The sequence below is a fragment of the Marmota monax genome, unplaced genomic scaffold (assembly GCF_021218885.2).
Source record: "Marmota monax isolate L192 unplaced genomic scaffold, Marmota_monax_Labrador192_F-V1.1 WCK01_AAM20220418_F8-fsc00021, whole genome shotgun sequence".
Lineage (NCBI taxonomy): Eukaryota > Metazoa > Chordata > Mammalia > Rodentia > Sciuridae > Marmota > Marmota monax.
Window position 1 is genome coordinate 2192351 of NW_026695228.1, and position 23588 is coordinate 2215938.

The window sequence follows — 23588 nt, forward strand, 5'->3', positions numbered from 1 at the left end:
AAAAATGTGCCATGATTTCTGATCTACATTAACTCACGGCTTATCAACAAAATTCTAGTGAGAATGTGGGTTCCTGATTCTGGCTAATCCATCTAAATAAATGGTATGTAGACCACACATGTAGGTAACAAGTGTTTGCCTCCCAAGACAGGGGTTTTGGTCTCACCAGCACAGCCTCCCAGGTCCCAGACATCCAGCCCCCTCTCCTCCAAATGAGCTCCTATCCTATCGAGGATATCCGGACAAATGATTGGCTGGTCTATCGATGGAGGGGGAATTATCAGACTAACTTGAGAATTTCTGACAGGGCAAGAACAAGTACATATTTGTTTACGCCATCTGTTTAAGATATTAATATCTTTAATTTTAAAAAGCCTAAAACCACGAGAGCCACACGTGATTAAGAGGAGTGGCAATGATACAGGGCTGTTTGGTATGAATCATCAGCATGGAGATATCCCCACAGTGGCTCAGGGGTATCTCTGAGGTCTAAGAAATCTGAAGACCCGTGGCTGGCACACAGCTCCGTGCTTCTCTGACTGCTGCATCTGAATCAGGCATGTGAAAACACTCCCGTTCAACAGTCTCTTAAACCTGGTGATGGCTTACACGTCTCCAAGCTCATACCTTTTAAAGAGTGGTCTGTTTCTTTCCATACTGAAGAGAAACCTCAAGGCTCTGAAAGCATAACACTAGGGGGAGAAAAAAGGGAATGTGATTCTTAAAGGGCATTGCAACAAATCACAACATTGTCAGGACAGAACTATCCAGAATGAAACCAGAGAGAGGGGCCCAAGTGAAGGGCCCACGCTTATGACTGAAAACAAGCCACCCACCCTGGGGCCCTTCTCCTGTTTAAAGAGTGTTGCTGTTTCACTACTCTAGGGATCCTGGTCTTGTTTTACCCAGTAGTTGCCAATAATTTCTTTCTTAAAAGTACAAAACGAGCTCAGAGACGAGAAATACAGTTCCTATGCTGAGAAAACCAAACATCCAGAGATTTCCAGGAGCGCGAGGTTTATTTTGTTTCTAGCCTGCTACGAATGCCTCAATATTTATATGGTTTCTGTGAGAAAATAAACACTAGAAATGATGACATATAAAAATAGCCACAGGCACACTGGACTCAGACTTGACAAATTGGTCTCTGGAGTAAAAGAGTCTTAAGCGTTCCCCAAATAGAACAATCAGCAGCAACTCCCTAGAACACTCAGAAAGAGGCCTGCGAGGGTTTCACTAAGAAAAATAAACATCGGACATTTTGCAGTGCTGAGAAAAAAAGAGAGGGCCCCCCAGCCTGCGGTGCACCTGCGGGACAGGCCACCGCTGGAGTGACCGGGGCTGCCCAAGGGGGTCTGGGATGGCTTCATAAAATTACAGATCTGAATAGACAGGGGGTCAAATGAAACCACCCTGAGGGGCCAAGTGGACAGCAAAAAAATGACCTGAAGGACCCAGGGAGAGGGTTGTAGGGATGTAAGAAAGGGGAGAAACACGTGCTCCTGGAAACCAACTCCAAAGCTGGAATTTCCAAAACCCTCTTCTGGTTTAACAAAACACATCTGCAGAATATGGATTTGACTTTGTGTATTTTCCAGGACAGTGTCATACATCTGTGGTGCACTGAAAAAATCAAGTCCCTACATCCGTGAGTTCTCGCTGCCAGCTCTCCAAAAACCCCTCCAGGCCAGCCACACAGATGCCACCAGGGTCTCTGCTGGGTTTGGCCATCTTTCTCGATGAGATGGTTGGGAGCATTTCTTTTTTAATATTTTTATTTTGTTTTTACTGATTCACATAACCATGAAAATTGTACATATCTGTGGGGTACCATGTGATGTGGCAACACATGTATACATTGCTCATGTTTAAATCAGTTAAACATATCTCCTCAAATATGTATCATTGAGGTTGATTCTACTTTCTTCCTATTTTATTTATTTATTTACTTATTTATTTTTATCATAATGGGGACCAAACCCAGGGATACTTTTCCACTGAGCTACGTCCCCAGCCTTTTTTATTTTGGAACAGGTTCTCATTAAGTTGAATAGGTCCTCACTAAGTTGCTGAGGCTGGCCTTGAACCTGTGATCCCCCTGCATCGGCCTCCTGAGTTGCTGGTGTTATAAGCAAATGCCACCATGCTTGGCCTCCCTTTTTCAATGACTAGAAAAAAAAAATATGAGCTGTAACTACTGCAAAGGCTAACCTTAAATCTGATTTCTATCATTCCTGTGTCATTCAGGGACTCTTCAGAAAAGCACATAGGGCCTTGCATAAATGTGCCCTATTCTCACCATTGAGTCCTCAACTCCTGGGGCATTCTGCATCTCAAGTACTCAGTAGTCCACTCTTCCCCAAGCACTGTCTAAGCTCCTGGGATTTCCTGATTTGCTCCTTCTGTTCCTCTGCATGCAGTGCCCTTCCATGCAGTAGTAGATGCCACTGAAGCCCCAACCAGTATGTATTTCTTATCCACTTGGTGAGTCTTTCTCATCTATCACAAGCCCTTTTACAGGCTTTCCTTTTTAAAGATGAAATGTTAATGACTCAGATCCATGTTTAAAGTTGACAAATAATTTTCCTCTGTTGCTATGTTCTGATATATAAGCAATGAATTTAAAAAAAAAAATAGCACTTACTCATTAGCAAAGAAACACTTAAATAAACCTTCTAGTTCTCCCACACAGAGAAACCACGGCTAAGCCTTTTACATTGTTTTGCTGTTACTGGTTTCCATGCCAGCCTCTGACATCAGATATTTTTCCTCACAGTAATGGGGCTAGCATTAACTTTAAAAGTCCTAAAAATCATAGATTATTTCATTAAAGTTTTCCCAGATCCAATAATGATGTTAAAAACAATAGATACGTTGCTTACCTGTAACAGATTAGTTTTTGCTGCATTCTTTTGCTTGTTTGGTAAAATTAATTTTGCTATTGTATAAACACCATTTTCCTGCAGATATAAAAGGGTCATGTTATCAGTGACCACTGGCAATGCCACCGAAATACAAAGCTTAAAGAAGCAATCTCTCAAAACTTAATATTTAAAAAAAGTAATGTTAGTATAATTTCAGAACTTTCAAAAAATATCAGAGAACAATACTAAAAATGTCAATGTGATACTGTACTTTTAAAAACAAAAGGCTATAAAAATACAATCTTAAATGTTCAACTGTCTGTAAAGAGTCGAGATTGTGATTTACAAAATGTCTAGATTTTAAGTAATTGACATATTTTCAAAACAAAGAATGGGGGGATTTAAAAGGGACAGGATAAAGGGATCCAACCATCTTTACAACTTGAATTTTAAATACCTAACTATGAACTATGATTTTTCCCTTTAGAGTGTTGATCAGAAAAGAATATGTATAAGTGAAAAAAACACTTTTAAATAAAGAGAAAAAAAATCAAAGAAGCAAGAATAACAGATTTTTACAAAGAAAACAAAAGTTAGCTATGAAAACACAGTTATCATCTTTCTAGACTTGGTCTAATACAAGCATATACATGGAGGGATGAACAAAAAGTATTCACCTATTGCTAGTTTTTGGTTATCTACTAGCTATATAATTTGGTGATTTTTGACTAAGTATGGGCATTTATAACTGTGAAGAGCTTTACCTGCAACACTAATCTTATAGCTATTCTGTAAGTTCTTCTATAATGTCCCTGTATTATACATGAGAAAACCAAAACTTGAGTGAAGTCATTTTTTCCAGGAGCCAAGCCAGCAAGTAATGATGCCAGGAACTGAACCCCAACCCGGCCAACTCCAAATGCCCTGCTCCACCAACTTCCCTGGATTCACTGAGCTTCCCTTGGGAACTTTAATCTGACCCCTTAGTGACTTTTTATATTTTGAAGTTGAAGTTGGACATGTTGGTATTGACTTCCCCCTGTTCCAAAAATGTTTCCTCTTTAAAATTCAAAAATAGGAGGTAACTTTCAAAATAAAAATGCACATCCAGGTTGAACACAGAGTGGAGTGTATTTGTGTATATATTTGCTTATTGACTTATTGACACACACTCATATAACTGTATGTGTAATGGATTAATTATTGTATTGTACTTTGTGAAATCAGCTTACTGACAGTAAATATTGTTTGGTGTGTCTCAATCAGCTTTAACTGAATAACCTGATGCATTCTTACTTAAAACAAGTGTTATCCTTAACTCAGAGTATCCTGTATGCCCATATTTAAAGCAATGCAAAATCATTTTTTTTTAAAAAAAAAAAAAAAAGGGAAAATGAAAAGGACATCACCTAACATAGGAAGAAACAACGTCAATTGATCGCATGGCAGTCCTTCTGTGTTCAACTGAGTTAAAGGAGGAAGAAGAGAAATGCAAAAGAGAATTCTACAAAGTAAATAAGAAATATTAAAGCATTTAAAATCATATAACCTATGTCCCGGGGTACAAACTGCAGCAGAACGTGGGTTGATGTGACATGGGAAGCAGTGCTCTCACCTGGACCACCTGGTGGGCGTTGGTGTCATTGAGGGCCAACTCAGTGAGGGCAGCACAGCAGGCTGGAACGAGAGGAAGCAGACCACAGTGCACGTCACCATGATGAACACAGAGCCATCAGTACCCTGACTGGCAGGGGCTCTGATAGCCAAGTCACTCCTCAAGAAACACTAATTCTCATTCTGGCACAGCTCTGGAAGAAGGAAGTCAGCTCAGTGGCTTCTAGCTCTCCCCTCCTGTTATTCATGTACACATACGTCCCACAGCAGCCTTTTATTGAACACCTACTGTATACAAGAAGGCAGGGGTTGCATCTGTCTGGTTCATTATGATCCTAGCACTCAACATGTGCCTGGCCCTTTAACAGATACTCAATAAATACGAGTATAGTGGATGATAAATGAATGAATGCTTTAAATGGATTATCCAAACTGATCCTTATAATCTGGATATGTACAATGATCACCAGTCTTATGAATGGGAAAACTGGTTCAGAGAGGTTAGTAGACTAGAATGCACAACCAGCAAATGGAAGGGGCCAGGGGTCTGGTTCCCATCAGTCAGATGCTAACCCCCAGGCGCTGAGCAGTACACTTCCTGCCTCCCTGCAGCCTCTGTGGCAGCTGCTGGTAGCATTCTCCACTGAGATACTTGTCCTCCCAGAGGTCTCCTGGACTCCACTGATGGAGAATACCATTGTAGCGAGCCCTTGGTGTTGGTCCAGCACTGTGCTAAAGACTTCACCTATGTCCTTATACCATTCTCAAAAAAGTCTGCACTTTACAAGAGCTAAACTGAAGTCTGGGGAGGTTAAGGAAACTGCCCGAGGCCACCGAGGCCACATGGCCATAAAAGTGGGTGCAGTGAAAACTCAGACTCTACTCTTAATGGCTTGCTTTTCATTTTTATTTAGTTTTTCCTTTTATATTTCAGCAAAAAATAAGCTCTGTAAAGTAAGCATGTAGCTTAATGAGATATGACATACCTACATACCCTGTTCTGCCCCGATGAATACACAGGCTATTTCTAGCCCCCAGAAGCCCCCCTGTGCTCCTTCCTAGAAGTTAACCCTCCTATGATCCCATACATAGGTAACCACTCTTCTAACTTCCACCACCACTGACCTCACCCACTCTTCCAGAGAAATCCCCAACACATACACACACACACACACACACACACACACACAAGAGCTCTTGCATTGAGACAGGCCTTTTAGATTAAGCAGAAATAGCAAGTGGAAGTGGACTCTTACTTCCCTGTCTTCACATTCCTGTAAGGAAATATTTCCATTCTCTAGAAGGAAACTGTAGGAAACAAAGACAGTCTGCAGGCTCCCTCCTGCCCCATCGCCCTCCTTCCACCCTCGGCCACCTCTGCTCTTCTGCTCCTAGGCTCTCTCCACCCTCTTGATAAAACACATCGGGCCTCACTGCTCCCTTCCTGTGGGCTGATTTGAAGCCCATTCATCCCAAAGGCCAGGCACCCCTCTGCAGGGCAGAGACCATGACTCTCCAAGGTGGCACTACCAGCATGTGTCCCTGCACTGCTGCTCCTGCTTTCATGTGGAAATCCCACCCAGAGCAGCATCTTTCTCTGTCTGTCAGAGCTCATGATGTGGAAGGAAATACTCCCTTGCACTTGGTGTGACAGGTGTGTGCAATGTAGAGTCTCCTCTTGGGTAGAGCGTGTCAAGATCTAGAAAATCACAGGAAGTTTTGCTTTCTGGCCACAGATCAAGCTGCACTCTTTTATTCAGTTTTACAAGTAATGAAGCTACTATTCTCTGTATCTTTAACTTCTATATTTTCTTCTCATTGAGTTCAGACTGTGGAAGCGAGAGGAAAGTTTGTTTTATCATTAATCTGCAAGTCCAACGCCAGTACCAAGAAGTTTCTGGCATCCTCATGGATTTAACGTCACGAGTTAGTAAACTTATAAACGGTGTCCAATGAACACCATCACACTAATTTACAACAGGGAAGAAGAATGCAACGGAACAAATTATACAGTGTCAAATAATAAAACAAAGGACTATAACATACATACCTGCTTGAAGAGAGAAAGTATTTTCCTGTATTTCCCTAGGACTCAAATCTTCTGACAGATGAAGCTGCTGGATTCGGCCCGCGGCATTTGCACTAGACAGGCTCCCAATGGAGGAACGATCAGAAACAAAATTTCTGTCTCTGAAAAAGAAATGATATGTTGGCGAGGATGTGTTGGAAAAGGGACACCCAGACACTGCTGGTGAGACTGCAAATTGGTGCAACCGCTTTGGAAAGCAGTATGGAGATTTCTCAGAAAACTCAGAATGGAATCACCATTTGACCCAGCTATCCCCCTCCTCAGTTTATATCCAAAGGACTTAAAAATCAGCATATTATAGTAACGCAGCCATGTCAATGTTTATAGCAGCTCAATTCACGATAGCTAAACTATGGAACCAACCTAGGTGTCCTTCAATAGATGAATGGATAAAGAAAATGTGGTATATATACTCAATGAAATATTATTCAGCTTTAAAGAAGAATGAAATTATGGTATTTGGCAGAAAATGGATGGAGCTGGTGAGTATCATTCTAAGAGAAATAAGCCAATCCCAAAAAACCAAAGGACAAATGTTTTCTCTGACATGCAGACGCTAATTCACAATAAGATGTGGGCAATAGAGAAGATAGAGGTACATTTGATTAGGTAGAGGGGAGAAAAGGGAAGGGAGGGGATATGGGGATAGGAAAGATAGTAGAATGAAACAGACATGATTACCTTATGTACATATATGACTGTATAACCAATGTTTTCTTTTTCATGTTGTAGAAACAACATGTATCATAAGAAAAATGATAAATTATACCCCATCTATGTATGATATATCAAAGTGCTTAAATGCATTTTACTGTCATGTATAACTAATTATAACAAATTTTTAAAATTTTAAGTAAAGAAATGTTAATGCATAGACTGTTGGCCAATTTTCCTCCATGGTCAGCCCTTTCCTTATCCTGTTTAAAGATATAGTTTCCCCCAGGTCATGAAGTTTTCTCCTGTTCATCGTTATTCATTCACTTTCCAATCTATGATGACTGTCTTCTGTGTGCAGTGTGAGGTGAGACTAACTAACTTCCTGCCTCCTCTCCCTCCTCTTCCACCTCTTCCTTTTTCCCTTCCTCTCCACTCCCTCCCTTTCTTGCTACTCAACAGACTCCACACTACCTACTGAAGAGACTGCCCTTTCCCCCTGCTCCAAGTGGCTCTCTGGAACTCTCCATTCTGCCGCAGACAACTCACTTGACTGCCTCTCGGTCATAACTATCCTGAGTTTTCTTTTTCAGAGAACTTCCAATCCTTCTTTATTTTAGGAAAGTTCTCTTCTGTTATATCTTTGAACTTTTTTTTCCTCTATTTTACTCTCAACTTCGGGGAACTCAATTACCCACGTGTTGGACCCCCATCTTCTGCTGGCAATACCGTTCTCTGCTGCTTTGGCTCCCATGTCTTTCTCCTCTGATTGACAAGTGACTTCTTCAAGCTTGGCTTCCATTTTACTACTCCCAGTTTTTTCTGGCACTTTATTTAATTGCTCAGTCCTGTGACGGTTATTCAGCCCTTGTTTTCTTTCCCAGCTCAGTAATCCCTTCCCTGTCTCCCTGTCCTTTCATCTCTTCTTTAATCTCATTTCATAAATTTATGCTCCACTTATGGCCTTTGATAAGGTAAACCATCTGTTTTTCTATTTACTTATCCCTGACTTCCACAACAGATTGCCTGTCTTTTGTCAGCTTTGATCCCATTTGTTTTATATGATCAGCAACATTTCTTTTTCTCATTCATTTATCTGTGAATGGCAGCAGCTCTCTCTGGACTTCCATGTGCCCAGAGATAACGTGGATGGAGTCTCCTCGACTCCTTCCCATGCCATCTGAGTCCACGTATGTCCTTCCTTCAGTGGACATGGGGAAGAGGGTGGGGCTGTGTCCAGGGACAGCCACACTTGGTGATCTTATTTGTTGACATGATTATCTTAAAATTCAAATTATAGGAATTGCCCTACCTGACCAAGAACACACCTCAGAGTCTAAGATTGCAGGTAAAGGGATGAATGGGTTTCCTGAAAGCTGCTCTCATAACAAAGCCTGTTCCTGCTCAGGCCTCCAACACCTGGCAGCCTCCTCCCCTCCTACCAGCTCAGGCAGCCCAGGGGCTGGCACCGCTCTGGAAGGCTATTATTTATCCAGCTGGGATAATAAATTCTCCCAGAGCACCCGAGGCACATTAAATGTAGAATAAGAGTGAACATATATCATCTTCCCAGGGAAGAGTTTTCTAACACTGCATCATCAACACAGGCTGGAAAACGACTCTTTAGACATGAAAGAATCCTTTTCTATCGAGGATAGTTATGACTTGAGCAAATGCAGAAAACAGTGCCCTGCAATACACTCCACTCTGTGTAAGAAAAAGGCAGATTTTTGTCTTTGAAGCGAAGCCCAGTTTCATTATTATGGAATTTCATTTTATCACTAAGAAAATAGCTGCTCTCCAAGAACCACCCACAACTGCTGTAATAGGTTGACTGACCAATAGTAAATAAGAATATACCATTACCATCTTACGAACCCAAACAAAAAATGTCCTTGGCAATTGTTATTATTTTGGCCAATTATAATTATTTATAAACTTATCATTACACTTTAAGGTAATTAAAGTTTTATGTGATATTCATGAAAGGAAGCAGATTGTCAAGTTTATGATTTTTTCCCTTTATTTTGGTAATAACAGAAATCATTAACAAAGCTACTGCTTGCATCTCTGCCATCTGTCTCTATGCTTTAGGAAGTTCCCTCAGAGAAAACAAAGTTGGTAAGGCAAAGTTCCACAGTATCCCTCAAGGAATGACATGTCCAACGTCCAAATACATTGATTTGACAATATCTAATTATATTAAAATTAGCCAAGTCATTCTGCTTTGGTTAGAATGGGCTCTGTTTACTTGCACCACATCATATCCATGCTTATTTTTAACTTTAATTCAGCCCTCATGGGGCTGAATTATGCTATATAATAATATTAGGTAATAAAATTTTCCAGTGGATGGTATGAAAGCATATTATTACTCAGTACTTCAACAAATTTAATTCATAAAATACAATAGTTACATTACAACAAACAATTTAAAACTATTTTAACAAACCATCCCTTCCCTATGCTCATGGCTTAGAATGTCACTACATTTTTTTATTTGTTTGTTTGTTTACTTGTTTGCATTATTGGGGATCAATCCCAGGGCCTTGCACATGCTAAACAGGCTCCCTACCACTGAGCTACACTCTAACCCTGAAAGACAGATGATATATATATATGCACGCACAAACATTTTAATAAAATATTAGTAATTTCTGTATTGGTTGGCACTACAAAGTACTTATACTGATTCAAGAAAAAGGTGGCTAGACAAAGGTTTCCCTTCGATTATTAGACTTCCACCCAACCCACCTCTGCAGACTGATGCATTCTGGGTGCACACTGGAGGCTGCTGATGGCAAGATAAATAGCACCAGAGTTCCCAAGGAACTGAAAAGATGAGTGTCCCTGACACCAATTTAGGGGATTCTTGTGACAACTATAAGTGACTCTGAAGACAAGAAATGACCAAAGAAACTCCAGAGCAGAAGGGAGCAAGGTGAGCATATGCCCGACAGTCATCTTGTCACAGGGTCTGCGGGCCTTCAACCATTAGGACAAAAGAAGCCAAAGCCCTCGCTCACCCTCGTAAAATATGAAGAAGCTGCTTGATGCCTCCCCAGGTGCGGATTTCCACACTGGTCTCGGGGTCTTCACAGACCTGGACCAGAATCCAGACAACGCTCCAGAGTAGCTTCAGGTGGTCAGAGTGGAGCAGACTGAGGAGAACAGGTATCCCCTCATAGAGCTTCACCTGCTCCTTCACCTGGGGTTCAGCACAAAGGAGGCGAAGTAACTCTGCAGTTAGTCTGAAAAGCGGGTGGGGAAGAGAGGATCACAGCATCATGAGTTAAAAACTACATTCGACTATAGGTTATCATCTCATCACCACATAGAATATACTCTTACTTTTTTTTTTTTTTTTTTGGTACCAGGGATTGAACCCAGGGCCCAGGGGTGCTTAACCACTGAGCCGCATCCCAGTTCTTTTTTTACTTTAAATTTTAAGACAGGGAATTACTAAGTTGCTCAGGGCCTCACTGAGTTGCTGAAGACTGGCTTTAAACTTGTGATCCTCCTGCCTCAGCCTCCTCAGGTGCTGGGATTACAGGCATGTGCCATCACATACAGCTACTCTTACATTTGCTAAGTTATAGCTCAACACCCATTTCGGCCAGATCAAAGTCAAGTACTTTCAGCTTTTCCAGCCATGCCATGTCTGTCATAACTACTCCGCTATACCAAGACAGCATGAAAGCAGCCATAGACAACACATAAAAGTGAATGGGCATGCCTGTGGTACAATAAATCTTTATTCACAAAAGTAAGCAGCAGGCCAAAAATAGCCTGCAGGTCAGAGCTGATGACCACTCTTTCATTTTAAGAAGATACAATTAACCTCACTGGTCTGGCTACACATCTTTGGCAGAAGTAGGTGCTGAGTAGAAACAATGTGACCTATACTGTGCTAAAGGGAAATGAAATAGAAGGAGCCTTATTCTATCCCAGCAACTCAGGAGACTAAGATAGAAGGAATGACAAGTCTGAGGCCAGCCTCAGCAACTTCATGAGACCGTAAAAAACGCAGCAAGACTCTGTGTCAAAATAAAAAATAAAAAGGGAATTAGCTCAGTAGAAAGTATCCCTGGGTTAAATCCCCAGTGCCAAAAATAATACATACAAAATATAGCTTTAATTCTAGTCTTTAGAAACTTACTAAAAGTTATAAAAATAAGACATTGAAAGAAAATGTCAAAAATCAACAGTGCAGATAAGTTAGGTACAAAGTCCTCCATGATTATCTGGAGAATCAAATAAAATGATGGTAAAGATAAAAGGTTCAGCTGAGTCACAAAAACATTATCATAATAGATGTTCATGGAATTATCCACAGTCCTGCAATCTCACATTCTACACACTGTACCTGGATGACATCATTCATTCCCAGGATTACAAACATTCCCCATATACTGACATCTAGCCCAGGCATTGCTTGTATGGCCCAAAAGTTTTAGCACACAAATGTTCTGCAAGTAAGTACCACACTATGTCTAAAGTCAAAATCATTATCCTCTCTAAATCTCTTCTTCCTCTTCTGTTCTTGATCTGGACTCACAGTACCAGAATCTTTTCAGTTTTCCAACCCAATAGACCTCTCCTTCTACACCCTGCCATTGCTGATCAAAAGCTTTTGTTGTCCCCTATTTCCTGGACTATTGTGGGATTAATTCTCTAGAAAGTCAGGCCAACTAGATAATTCTAATGTTTCTCCCATCCTTGGGATCCTTGACAATGCTCAAGACCTAAGTGCCTCTGTCATCTACCTATTCTCCTTCCCATACTGTTCTAATTACTTTCCCCCAAACCAATTTTCCATGGCTCCTCTTCCACCCCAAATTTTTTGCTATGATGTTAAGAACATATGTTCTTTGGTAAACAGTATTCTTTACCTTCTCAAACTTTCTGCACCAGACATTCTCTCCTTGTTATAAGTGGCTCTCAATGTGCCATGTATATTCCACACTCCACCCTACCTCTACATGCATAGCTGTCAGAGTAATCTTTCAAAAAATTAATGTGATCACACTTAAAATCTTTCTGGGAGTCCCTATGATGTTCACGCTAAAATCCACATCTTTATTCAGCACACAACGCCCATCTCGACCTGAATAAACATGTCATGTTGCCTCATCTATGAAATATGGGAAATAACAGGTTTATTGTGTGGATCAAATGAGCTGACACACAAAAGTGCCCAGAGCACAGCCTGGCATATAGAAAGCTCTGATCAAAAACCAACTGCATTCTTTACTCATTATTAACTGTCTGTTCAAGTTTTCTGGCACTTTCCTTCCTTTGCTCCAGTTCATGCACCGAATTTCATGCCTCCATGTTGGAGCACATTCTATTTTCATTGGCTCTCTCCCTCTGCCTAGATATCTCCTATTCCCTCCAGAAAACCTGGCATGGACCCACAGTCTCACTGGGACATCTCTGCTATAGCGTCCCAAAATACCCAATGCATCCAGCTGCAATGAATCTAGTGATTTGTCCATCAGCCCCCGCCCCTCCCCTCTGTTATGCACGGGTATCCTATTCATCTTTGGTTTTCCAATACCTGGAACGGAGTCTGACATCGTTTTTGCTGAGTGAGAAAGTTGAGGTGTCCAACTTTGTAAGCATATAGACTCTTATCTATATTTAATGCTTTTGTAAAATAAAATATTCAATCAGATTTGAAGCAGAAATTTTAAAAAAAATACTATGAGTTAAGTGTCAGGACTTCATTACCTGGGATTTCGGTTATCTATCTTGGTTCTTTAGAAAATTATGACCTATTCAACTAAATATAAAATGATATAGATTGCAACTCAGTTTAAACACAGACTTATCTGCTCTCTGGATAGAGAAATCCTTTAGAACAAAATGCAGCTCAGGTGAAAATAAACCCCTTTTATTCAAGACTGAGTTATAACAAGTGATCCCAAAACAAATTAGTTGGTATCTCAATTGACTCTACTTGCCTTAGGCAAAATGGCTTTGAGCAGTCTAATAATTTATTCCACTAAAAAATAGAGCCATCTTGGAATTTCTTTCCCTTAAAAAGTATGTAAATAAGTATAAGAAACTAGAGTATTAAATATATACTCGTAAGACCGTATAATTGTATTCTATGCCCAGATCTAGAAGTAACACAAGATGAAAGATGAAATCACCCTAACTTTTTGCACTATTTTCTTTTATATAAGCTTAAACAGAAAAGCGATGGCCAAGCTGACTCAGGATATTCAGTTAAAATGCACCTATTATGACATAATAATCACAAGCATTTGAAACAAATATAAAAGATTAATTTTTCCAACTATTAGCAAGCCTACCTTTTGGAAAGCAAGTCATATTCATGCAAAATCATCAATAGGTTTTCAACAACGTTGAGTTCACTTATCTTCTCTCTACATTCTGGACTACAGATTTAAAAATATTAGTAACTATTAAAAACAAACTTTACTATATCCACTGATTTAATAGTCTAGTTCTCATATTATCTTAGAAAGAGAGAATAGAGAAAAAGAAGAAATCATACGTTGTTCAAAAAAAGGCCACTGATCTACTTACTGGCATAAAAGTGTATTTAAAGCTCTTTTATTTAAAACAATGACATCAGTAGGAGAACAGGTGTTCTTAAAAAAATTTAAGGTCAAGAATTTTTGAAAGTGAGCTGTACGTTAAAATGAATGAATGCACGGGTGAGAATAAAGAGAGAAAGAAGGTCGGGGAGATTCAACTAGCAAAGAAATACGGTAATTTTGAGAGTAAAGTAACTGAGGTTGAATGAAAAGATGTGGCCAGTAGGTGAGGAAGAAATTGAAAGATTTAAAAAGCAATTTGCCTTTCCAACTTAAGTTTTAAAATGATGTTTTCCATCCTCTTCAATATATAAAAGTTTCATGATTACTTTTCAGAAATTGTAACTAAGCAGGCGACAAAGCAATTGATTCATTTTGCATTGCTCTCATTTAACTCACTCCAACAGCAGAACTGGGAAGGATATTAGAATATGCTTACCTTTCTGCTAAGCTTGCCAGGGCCAGAAGGGCACCCAGTAGGACATTAGTGTCCCGGGCACCAAGTAAATTTACTAATGTCTGAAAAGTTAAAAAATATATATATATATATAAGGTTTAATGGTTTAACTATAGAAATTCTACAAGCTCTTGAACACTCTAGTACTTCCTTGGATCACAGAGGCTTACATTATTTTTAGTGTTTATTTTTTGCTCATTTTTTAAAATATGTGCATATTCAATTAAGCGAAACTGTCCATGCAATTTTATAGCATTTCCTTCTTAATCCACTAAACTTTTTCCATAAAATTGTCTTTATAAACAATTTTTTGTTAGTAGAATAAAATTACTTTTTGTAATAGCTTTACTTAGACAATAATGAAAAATGCTTTTCCCTAGCAAACTATTCTTTTAGTTTTTAACTTTTTATTTTAGGGCTTAACCTAAAGGGAGTTTTGCTAAACATTTAAAATATCCAGTTCTGTCCAGGCATGGTGGTACGTGCCTATAATCCCAGTGACTCAGGAGGCTGAGGCTGAAGGATTGCAAATTCAAAGCCAGCCTCAGCAATCTAGTGAGGCCCTAAACAACCTACCAAGACCTTGTCTCTAATTAAAATATAAAAAATGTCTGGGAATGTGGCTCAGTGGTTTAGCCTTCCTCAGTACCAAAAAACATAACAAAGCAAATAAATAAATAAATAAATAAAAGGGCTAGGGATAGAGTGGTTAAGTAGCCCTGGGTTCAATCTCCAGAACTTAAAAAAAAAAAAAAAAAAAAATTTTTTTTTTTCATCTCCTTACCAGCAACTCTTGGGAGTAGCTCCTTGTATATCAAATTCCTTGCACAGAAAATGCAAGGGACCAAGTTAGGTGACTGGCTGATTCTCATACTTCCTCTATTTTCATGTGCCTAGCATTTTGCTCAGCACCACTGTCCCCTCCTCTGGGAGAAGTGAAAATGAGAATACTGGTTGCAGTCAGATGTGGAGAAGTCACTCTGAGCCACACATGGCGCTAGGCACTTTTCAAATTATGGAACTATTTTTCAGCAGAAATGTTGAAACTTTTCATCCTCCAGCAAACCAAACAAAAAGTATTAATGCTACCCATTTCGTGTCAGATTTCTAACCAATGTTGAAATGGCATCACTCATACTCTCAGGCATTATCTTAAGTAACATGGCTTAGCTGGAAGCCTTCTGAATCCTGCCAACTGTCTTCCCTCAATGCTCACTAATACAGATTCTTCTATCTTCTCTCTACAATTTCAGAATTTAGAGCCCCCACCCCCCAAAAAATTTACGCCCCACACATATTCCAGGAGAGAGCTACAATTTGTGCAATGACTACAAGAATGATTTTTTAGCTTCCATTATGCAGATTTCTCCCTTTATAATTTCTTTTTTTAAATGAAACTATTGTTATTTCTATGATCCCTTCTCTTTTCTTCTCTCATTTCTTCTGTCTCTAACATGTTTCCCAAAGTTCAATCCCAGAGATATCGTTTTCACAATTTTTGGCATGCCCACTTAATAACCTTAATGCTAACTCAAAAATTTTATTCAAATCCTAAATAGAATAAAATTTAGTAGAATAAAATTACTTTTTGTTATAGTTTTACTTAGACAATAACAAAAAATGCCAGATGGGTATTGAAATAAAAAATGTTGGGCTGGGGATATAGCTCAGTTGGTAGAGTGAGTGCTTGCCTCACATGCACATGGCCCTGGGTTCAATCCCCAGCACCACAAAAAATAAAATAAAATAAAAATGTTGACCTAATATGATCTAGAATCATCCCTAGACCATAAGCTGCATGTGCTGACACATTTTAGACAAGCTAAGCAGATTATTCAAACCGGGCTCTAGGCTACTACCATCCAAAGAGTTTTGCTACAAATGTAAATTTAATTTGTTTTGATTAAACCTGCATTCACCTATCTTAAAATGTGTATCTATGTTATCCTGTGCTTGTAATACAATACCATCTTAGGAGGTTGCACAAAATTGCCTGTATTCATGCATTGACCTATGGACAATGGTAAATTCATAAGGTTCAAACTAATAAAAACCTATGTGACATACAGAATTTATTTATAAATATGCACATGTACATACATTTTATCATTTTATTTGCTTATTTTTGTTCAATTATTTATAGATACACACTAAGGAGCTATTTATATATGGCCAGATTTTTTCAAGTAACATTTAAATCAAGCAAAAAATTTTAAGCAACAGTTAAATTAAGCCACAAATTTTGTTATTAAAGAGGTCTAGAAAAAGAGAAAAGAACAAGAGAATATGGGGAAATCTTCATTACTGTGTCTACATTTACTCCTTAGACTGGTAAAGACTACAAAAGGGTTGGCAGAAAGTCAGAGTTTTAGGCTGGGTTAACAGGTTCATAAATTATGAGTCATGAATTGTGAATGATGTGAGACTTGACCACAAAGGCTCTGGACTTGGCCATGTGAACTGCTGTCACATACAGAGCCAAAGCATTAACTCCTTCAGGACCCACATACCTTGTGAGCTCCGCTTATGGTGACCCATTCTCTTTGATCTTTGACGGCTGCGAGTTTTTGAAAAATATCTGGGAAGGAAAGAAATAATTTTTCAAAAGCTAAGAGAGATCTGGAACTTAAAGGAGGCAATACTCAGAGTACTCAATACTCAGAACTCATGTCTGCAGTACCAGGGATGAGCAGAGAAAGAGCAAATGCGAACACAGGTGCAAAAAGAAACAGGAGAAAAAAAGGAAGGAGAGGCAAGGTTCTTTTTTAACCCCAAGAATTACCTGTCAAGCTCAACAGGATTTATTTTCTAATAATATGGTAATAATGAAATATAGAAATTCCAAAAAAAGGCAAACCTCTCTTACTGCTTAAGATCGATGGAGTTCTTTAACATCATTACAAGTTCAATGCAATTCCTGTGTTCCAGAGATCTACTTGGAGAGATGTCAACTTATGAAGAGGGGAGGGGAGGCCAGCAAAGTGATAGGCATGGAGAGGTTCCTCAGCTGAGGGAAACAGCTGTCCTCAAAGAAACTTTCTGGTGGTTGGGGCTTGCCACAGACCCATCTCCCCTGCACCTGCCAGTCAGTATGCCATCTGCAAACAAGCAGAACCAGCCTGCTCACCCAGAGAAAAATGGGCCAGCATCCTCAATATGCAGGAAGGCCTGCCGCTGGCCAAACCTGGATGGGAGGGAGGTGGAGCAGGGGACGGCCTCGGCAGAGAGAAGACTGAGTGATGAGTGAACACCTCACACAGACCAACATCCTCATATCACTGTCCTCATATCATTGTCTTTTATAGATTAAAAACTGAAGTCTCTTGACATTTTAAAAGAAATCAAAAAGGCAAAAAGATTTTTACTAAAAATTTGCTTCTATGGAAGCCTCTTTACATGAAATAAATGATGCTTTCCAACATAAAAGTTGCAGCTCAAAGTCTTCCCTCTGGGTATATTTTGCCTCTGAATATAACAGTGGACGTGGACTTTTCAACACCCTAACTGTGAATGAAAACATTCGTAAGTGCTCAGGGTTATGTATTTCTCTTGCTACAAATGACACACAGCTTATAACAGCAAGTCCATAAAGTTGACGTGTCCCTGACAACAACACTTACACGTCATGTTGACCAGCTTGTCCACACTGTGCTGCTCTTCTCCGTAGCCCAGATACTCGTTGGCAACCATCTCCATGTACTGCAGGAAAGAACCCACACAGTGAGGGACCAGACACGCAGTTCTCAAAATGACCTCTAGGTGGCACAACAGATTCACCAAATACTACTGGGTACTCCTAGGCCTTGTTTCACTCAAGGTCAAAAAGGGGTTGTGTTTCTGGATTCTTAGTCTTTTCTTGCATGTCCTAAAGTTGAAGGAGGAACCATCTAAAGATACTGAAAACTCTCAAAAGTTGAAAATGACTTGTAACTGAATAAGTTCATGGTGTAATTTAGTATCCAAATACAAGATATATATAAGACACATAAGATATGAAACATAGAAATTTAATTATTTTATGTACTTTTAATTTAATTTTTATAATACACTGCATATATTTCATTAACTTTATGTTTTATAATGTCCTAAATTATATCTATCCAGAATACAGGCAGATATCAATAGTAAGAATAAGATGAGGTAGTCTGATAATTGTTCACTGTCAATAACTGATAATAAGAAGATCCGTTACAACATAATCTTATGAAAGATTGTTTCATTAAATGAGGTAGACATCTAGTCAATTATAATTCTTAAAAGCAAATATTAAACAAGAATCAAACTTCCCAGGGATGAGAATATAAAATAAAATAAATTTAATTCTATATTGCCATTAAACTTAATTTTCCATTAGCAATTCAGAATGAGTTTGCAGGGCGTCGGGTTTATTATAAAAATTATTCTTTCTGCACCCACTACAGGTTTTAGGAGACTGGACTGTTCCAACTCAATGATGTGCTTAGAAATTGTATTTATTAATTTGTTTATTAATTCACTGAATTTCTCAGCATATATTCATCTGCTTACCCCCCTTGGTAGTTATCAAAGCAGAAAAATAACAAAGTCAAGATCATTTTCCTTATTTCATTGTTTATCTGTTAACATTTAATGAGCACAGGGATTATGTTTGTGGGTGAAAGAGTTTTGAACATCTTGATGTTTTCTCCCATTCTGTGGTGTGTACAGTACTGAGGCTGTTAGCTTGCCGGCCAGCACCTATTTCTTGTCATTACTAACTACAGATAGGTGACCTGGATTCTCAGTCTTTTCTGGCATGTCTTAAAGTTGAGGGAGGAACCATCTAAAGATTCTGAAAATTCTCAAAGTTTTAAAATGACTTGTAACTGAGAAAGTTCATGTAATTTAGTATCCAAATATGATATATAAAAGACACATAAGATAGGCAAAATAGAAGTTTAATTCTTTGATGTACTTTTTAGTAGAATTTTTATACTTCTACTAATTTTTAGACAATTTTTCTTTCAACAAGCTGGGTAAAATTAGCCCTATCAACAGAACCACATGCATGTGTCCCTCCCTGTCCTGCAAGTATCACGCCTCAGGCACATGCTCATCCACCCCACCTGCTCTTCTGACAGGCAGCGTAATATAGGAAAATCATTTTCTGTCACACACTTATTTGGTGCTTGCCTAGAGCAGGGCACAGAGTGAAAAGACAAGAGCAATCTTACCTGAGCTAGGTTTTCAATCCCACCCAGGTTATGGAGTATTTCCTAATAAAACAAAAATGAGAGAACACATGTACAGGATGAGGGTGGTGGGGAAGTATATCTTACATGTAACTTTTTTACTAAGTCCTAAGATCTACCGTTATTTCTTGAAGTTCCACATCCTAACATAAATACAGAAAATTTAGTGTTTGCCATTCATAATTCATTAAAGACAAATTGTTAATAAGTACAAAAGTTGGGTTGTAGATTAAAGGGAAGAATATACATTCAGAACTGCCAGCTGCCTCCCCATTCTTTGCCATCATCTTAGGTCAAAAAACACGAGACTGGGGAAGAGCTTTAGGCAAGCTGTTGAGCTGTTTGTTCAACCCTCCCACGTTACAGATAGGAAAATAAGGCTCAGAAAGGTAAACTACTTTGCTAACTGACAGAACTGGAAGAGCATGACCAAGACCTACTTCACTGAGCTTTAGACAAGATGAAGTAGGTGTACAAACAGCTAGAAGTTACAAGAAAGTTACACATGAAGGATCACGGTGGCCCAGAGGAGACTGTCTCTGAAAGGACGGAGGAAAAGACTTGCTAAGAATGGTGGTGTCCATTCTTAGACTTGTTGAATAGAGAGGGAGGAAGGAAGAAAGATAAAGGAGACTCCAAGCAAAGAGAACAGTAAGTTCAAAGGTGCAAAGGAGTTGTGTAGAAAAGACACTAAGAACAACTCCATCAGGTTCTCCCTCACCCTGCAGGAGTTTTGTCTCTTTTCTTCTCACTTGAATAAAGCCAACTCTTCTATGTTCACTTTTCCTGAAATTCACAAGACAAGAACTGGGGGGGGAAAGGTGGATGTAGAGGCACATGCCTGTAATCCCAGCAACTCAGGAGGCTGAGGGAAGAGGATCACAAGTTCAAAGCCAGCCTTAGCAACTTAGTGAGATCCTGTTTCAAAATACAAATTAAAAAAAAATGGGGAGGGTGGTGGCTGAGGATGTGGCTCAGTGGTTAAAAATCCTGGGCTCATTCCCTGTACAAGAAAAAAAATTGGAAAGAAGACACAGGAAGGCAGCTCGGGTCTAGTGCAAAACTACAGAAGAAGAGGCTGAAAATCTGGTTTTCTCCTTTGGGGGTTTATCTGGGATCCTATGGAAGGCATGATCCATACCCTATGTACACCTCACCCAGTCACCCACCAACTGCTACCAGAGACCTCTGGAACTGGCCTGATGCACAAAACATCCAAGCTACAAATGGCCATGCAGATGAAATCCATTATGAACTCCCCATCTACGGGGGCCCTTAGATAGGCCTCCATAGGAGGCCCCTGACTGTGGTCTCCTTTCAACACCTTTTTTCAGCTTAAAGTAGGCAGAGTGGTCATCACTCCTTTACATAATGGCAGAAGTGTCAGGGCCACTTCTTTATGAGGTGACAGGAATAAGATAGGATAGATAGTAAAACAAAGAGACAATTAAGGAAATGGGCCCCACCACCACCAAAATATACCTGCCAACTCTTTTTCCTAGAGAGGCAGAACAGACCTGAGTGAAGAATACAGACTCATCAAGGGCTAACCAATATCTTTGGTACTTTTCCAATACCTAATTAGCAGGACTTTTGATCAATAGCCTTGGAACTTTTCCAACACCTGATTAGCATAGACATTGATCAGTGCATCTACTCAGTAGCTATATAAGCCCTAGACTAGTACACTTAAGTGGCAACCTATTAGGTCCTCTCTCACACCAAAGGAACTCTGGCTCTTTTCTTCTCACTTGAATATCATTATACTCTTTTACACTAAAAAAAAAAAAAAAAGGAACAAGTTTAAACATCAAGATGTTCCATAACTCTGATAGAATCAGTTCCTTCACTCTGTAACAGGTTTGCTGGAGGAAATGTTAGAAAATCAGGGTGGGATCAAATTGTGAGAAGTTCTAGATAATGAGCCCATGTTTCAACATTTTCATAAAAGACCATGAGACCCAGTGAAAGTGTGTGAGAAAAAGACCTGCAAGAGACAGCTCTAGGGTTGGGACGGTGGCTGAGTTGGTAGAGCATTCACCTTGCATGTATTAGGCCCTGGGTTCGATCCTCAGCACCACATAAAAACCAATAAATAAAGGTATTGATTCCGTCTACAACTAAATATATATATAATCTTTTTAAACAAATAAATAAAAGAACCAGCCCTAAGCTCTTCCCTCTAGTCTTGAGACGAACTGGAGAGGGAGCAAGTGTTGACTGGGAGCCTGCCCTGGAGTCAGGAGCAGTGGAATGACAGAAGCAGGAATGGTCTTTGAAGTGATGTAACCACCTGAACACAGACTGGAAGAACAGGAGTGAGGTAGAAGATATCATCCTACTTGAGCATGGGTGACTAGGGACAATGACTCACAGACACACAGAGGGAGGGAACAGACTGCAGAGAAGAAAATAGTGTTGGGAATTGTGAGGAGCTCTCCAGATGAAAAGAGAACAGCAAGCCGTGGAAAGTGAGGTGGGGGCCAAGGGTTGACAGGTGGGAGTCATTCATATGAAGGAGATGCAAATCCAAAGGCTGGACGTCACCAAGGGAGAGGATAACGTGGGAATGATTGGTCATGATCACTGTCAGTTTTTGAACATTTACCAGGACAAGATATTTACGCACCGAATCCCATTACCAGGATGGGACTGAGTCAGTGTGTCCCAAACAATATCTTGGAAATAGTCATTTCATTTTGCGAAGTTGAGGAATTAGGTGTTTAGGAAAGAAGGAAGGCAGGTAGGTAGATAGGTAAGGAGAGATTTATGGGGAAATTAGCTGGGGAAATGCCAGGCTGAACAAAGTTGAATGAAATTTTTGTCTCAGGATTCCCCAAGCCTTTCTATGCTCCCGTGCCCTGTAAGCCTCCAAGGGAAGGGCTGGTGTTTAGTTTTCCATAACCACAGGACACTTCTTTTCACACAACTCATTACTCCTGTAGAACACAGTCTGGGAATTGCTGCTCTGAAGTACCCAAAGGGGAAAGAGGCTTTCTCTCTTAGAGAATTATGTTGTGTAACTTGAGGATTTATCTAGTTCTTCATCTAATGAAATGGGCCCTTTTCCTCCATGCTCCTACAGAGAGTGAAGCAAGACCAGGGTCCTCCTTGGGTTCCATCTGGTTAAACCAATGGAGTATGTGAACCTGAGGGTGTAAACTGGAGAGAACCATGACTACAAAATACATGTACCTTGGGCTTAACAGTTCTGGTGACTGATCGGAAAAGCAAACACGCCTGTCTGCTTAGATTACAGCAGCAACTTCTGTGTGTCCTTTCAGAGCTAAACATCTCTCACCACCACAGGCCACAGGTCAGAAGAGCAGATTCTGTTCCTCTGAGCCTATTGACTTGGAGGAAGTCCTGGGTCAATGTGAACCATCCTTACTCTACTTACTTCCTTTTATTTAAAATAGATTCAATAACACCATAATGGCAAATAGCACGTTTAAAAAAAAAAAATAGAGCACATGGTACCAATATGGGCATTGTTAGCACCGCTATTTAACCATGTGAGAAAGGCTGTTTTCCATTAGGTGCTCTCGTCCTAGGCTGCCCAGCAACCAGGCCAATGAATGCTGAGCACACTGCAGTGAGCCTCTGACCCAGAGTCAGCACATGACCATTTTGCTCCTCCATTCAAAACCACTGCCTATTCCTTGGTCTTGATTTTAATACCTGAGTCCCCCAGTTTGCTGGCCCTTGCTTCTCTCTCCAGATGTGACAGTGAACACTCTTTTTGAAAGGCCTGGTAAATTACAATTTTAGGGAGGGGGAACAAAAGGAAATATATGGGATGTTTCTTAAGTGTCCTGCCCTGGAAGGACTCAGTGTAAGGAAAGATGGTGCCGTTTAAAGAATCAGAAATGGATTCTGAAGGTTCAAGGAGAAGCAGAAGAATTGGAGAGTTTCATTTTTAAAAGCTATTGAGTATATTTGGGTATAGCAGTGGTTCTCAAACTTTGTTCTCAGAATCTTTGTGTACTTTTAACAATTTCTGAGGACCCCACAGAGATCACAGGGATGTTGTTCATATGGATTATATCTATTTATATTTACCACTTTGGAAATTAAAAAGAAGTTTTTAAATTCCAAACTTGCTCAAGCACAGGCTCCATCAGCCATCAG

The 23588-nt window shown here is 39.7% G+C and overlaps 1 protein-coding gene across 5 annotated transcripts in view; it reads right to left on the minus strand.

The window, feature by feature from the left end:
* Nucleotides 1-23588, minus strand: part of Nek10 (NIMA related kinase 10) — a 226862-nt gene that overhangs the window by 165043 nt on the left and 38231 nt on the right. For all 5 annotated transcript variants that reach the window (XM_046437346.2, XM_046437345.2, XM_046437347.2 and 2 more), the window contains 10 exons: nt 19440-19481; nt 17868-17946; nt 16758-16825; nt 14230-14309; nt 13542-13628; nt 10248-10472; nt 6529-6668; nt 4480-4541; nt 2883-2960; nt 628-692 (listed from right to left, as the gene is read on the minus strand). In XM_046437346.2, the coding sequence (XP_046293302.1) occupies nt 628-692; nt 2883-2960; nt 4480-4541; nt 6529-6668; nt 10248-10472; nt 13542-13628; nt 14230-14309; nt 16758-16825; nt 17868-17946; nt 19440-19481 (926 nt within the window). The remainder of the gene's footprint in view (nt 1-627; nt 693-2882; nt 2961-4479; nt 4542-6528; nt 6669-10247; nt 10473-13541; nt 13629-14229; nt 14310-16757; nt 16826-17867; nt 17947-19439; nt 19482-23588) is intronic.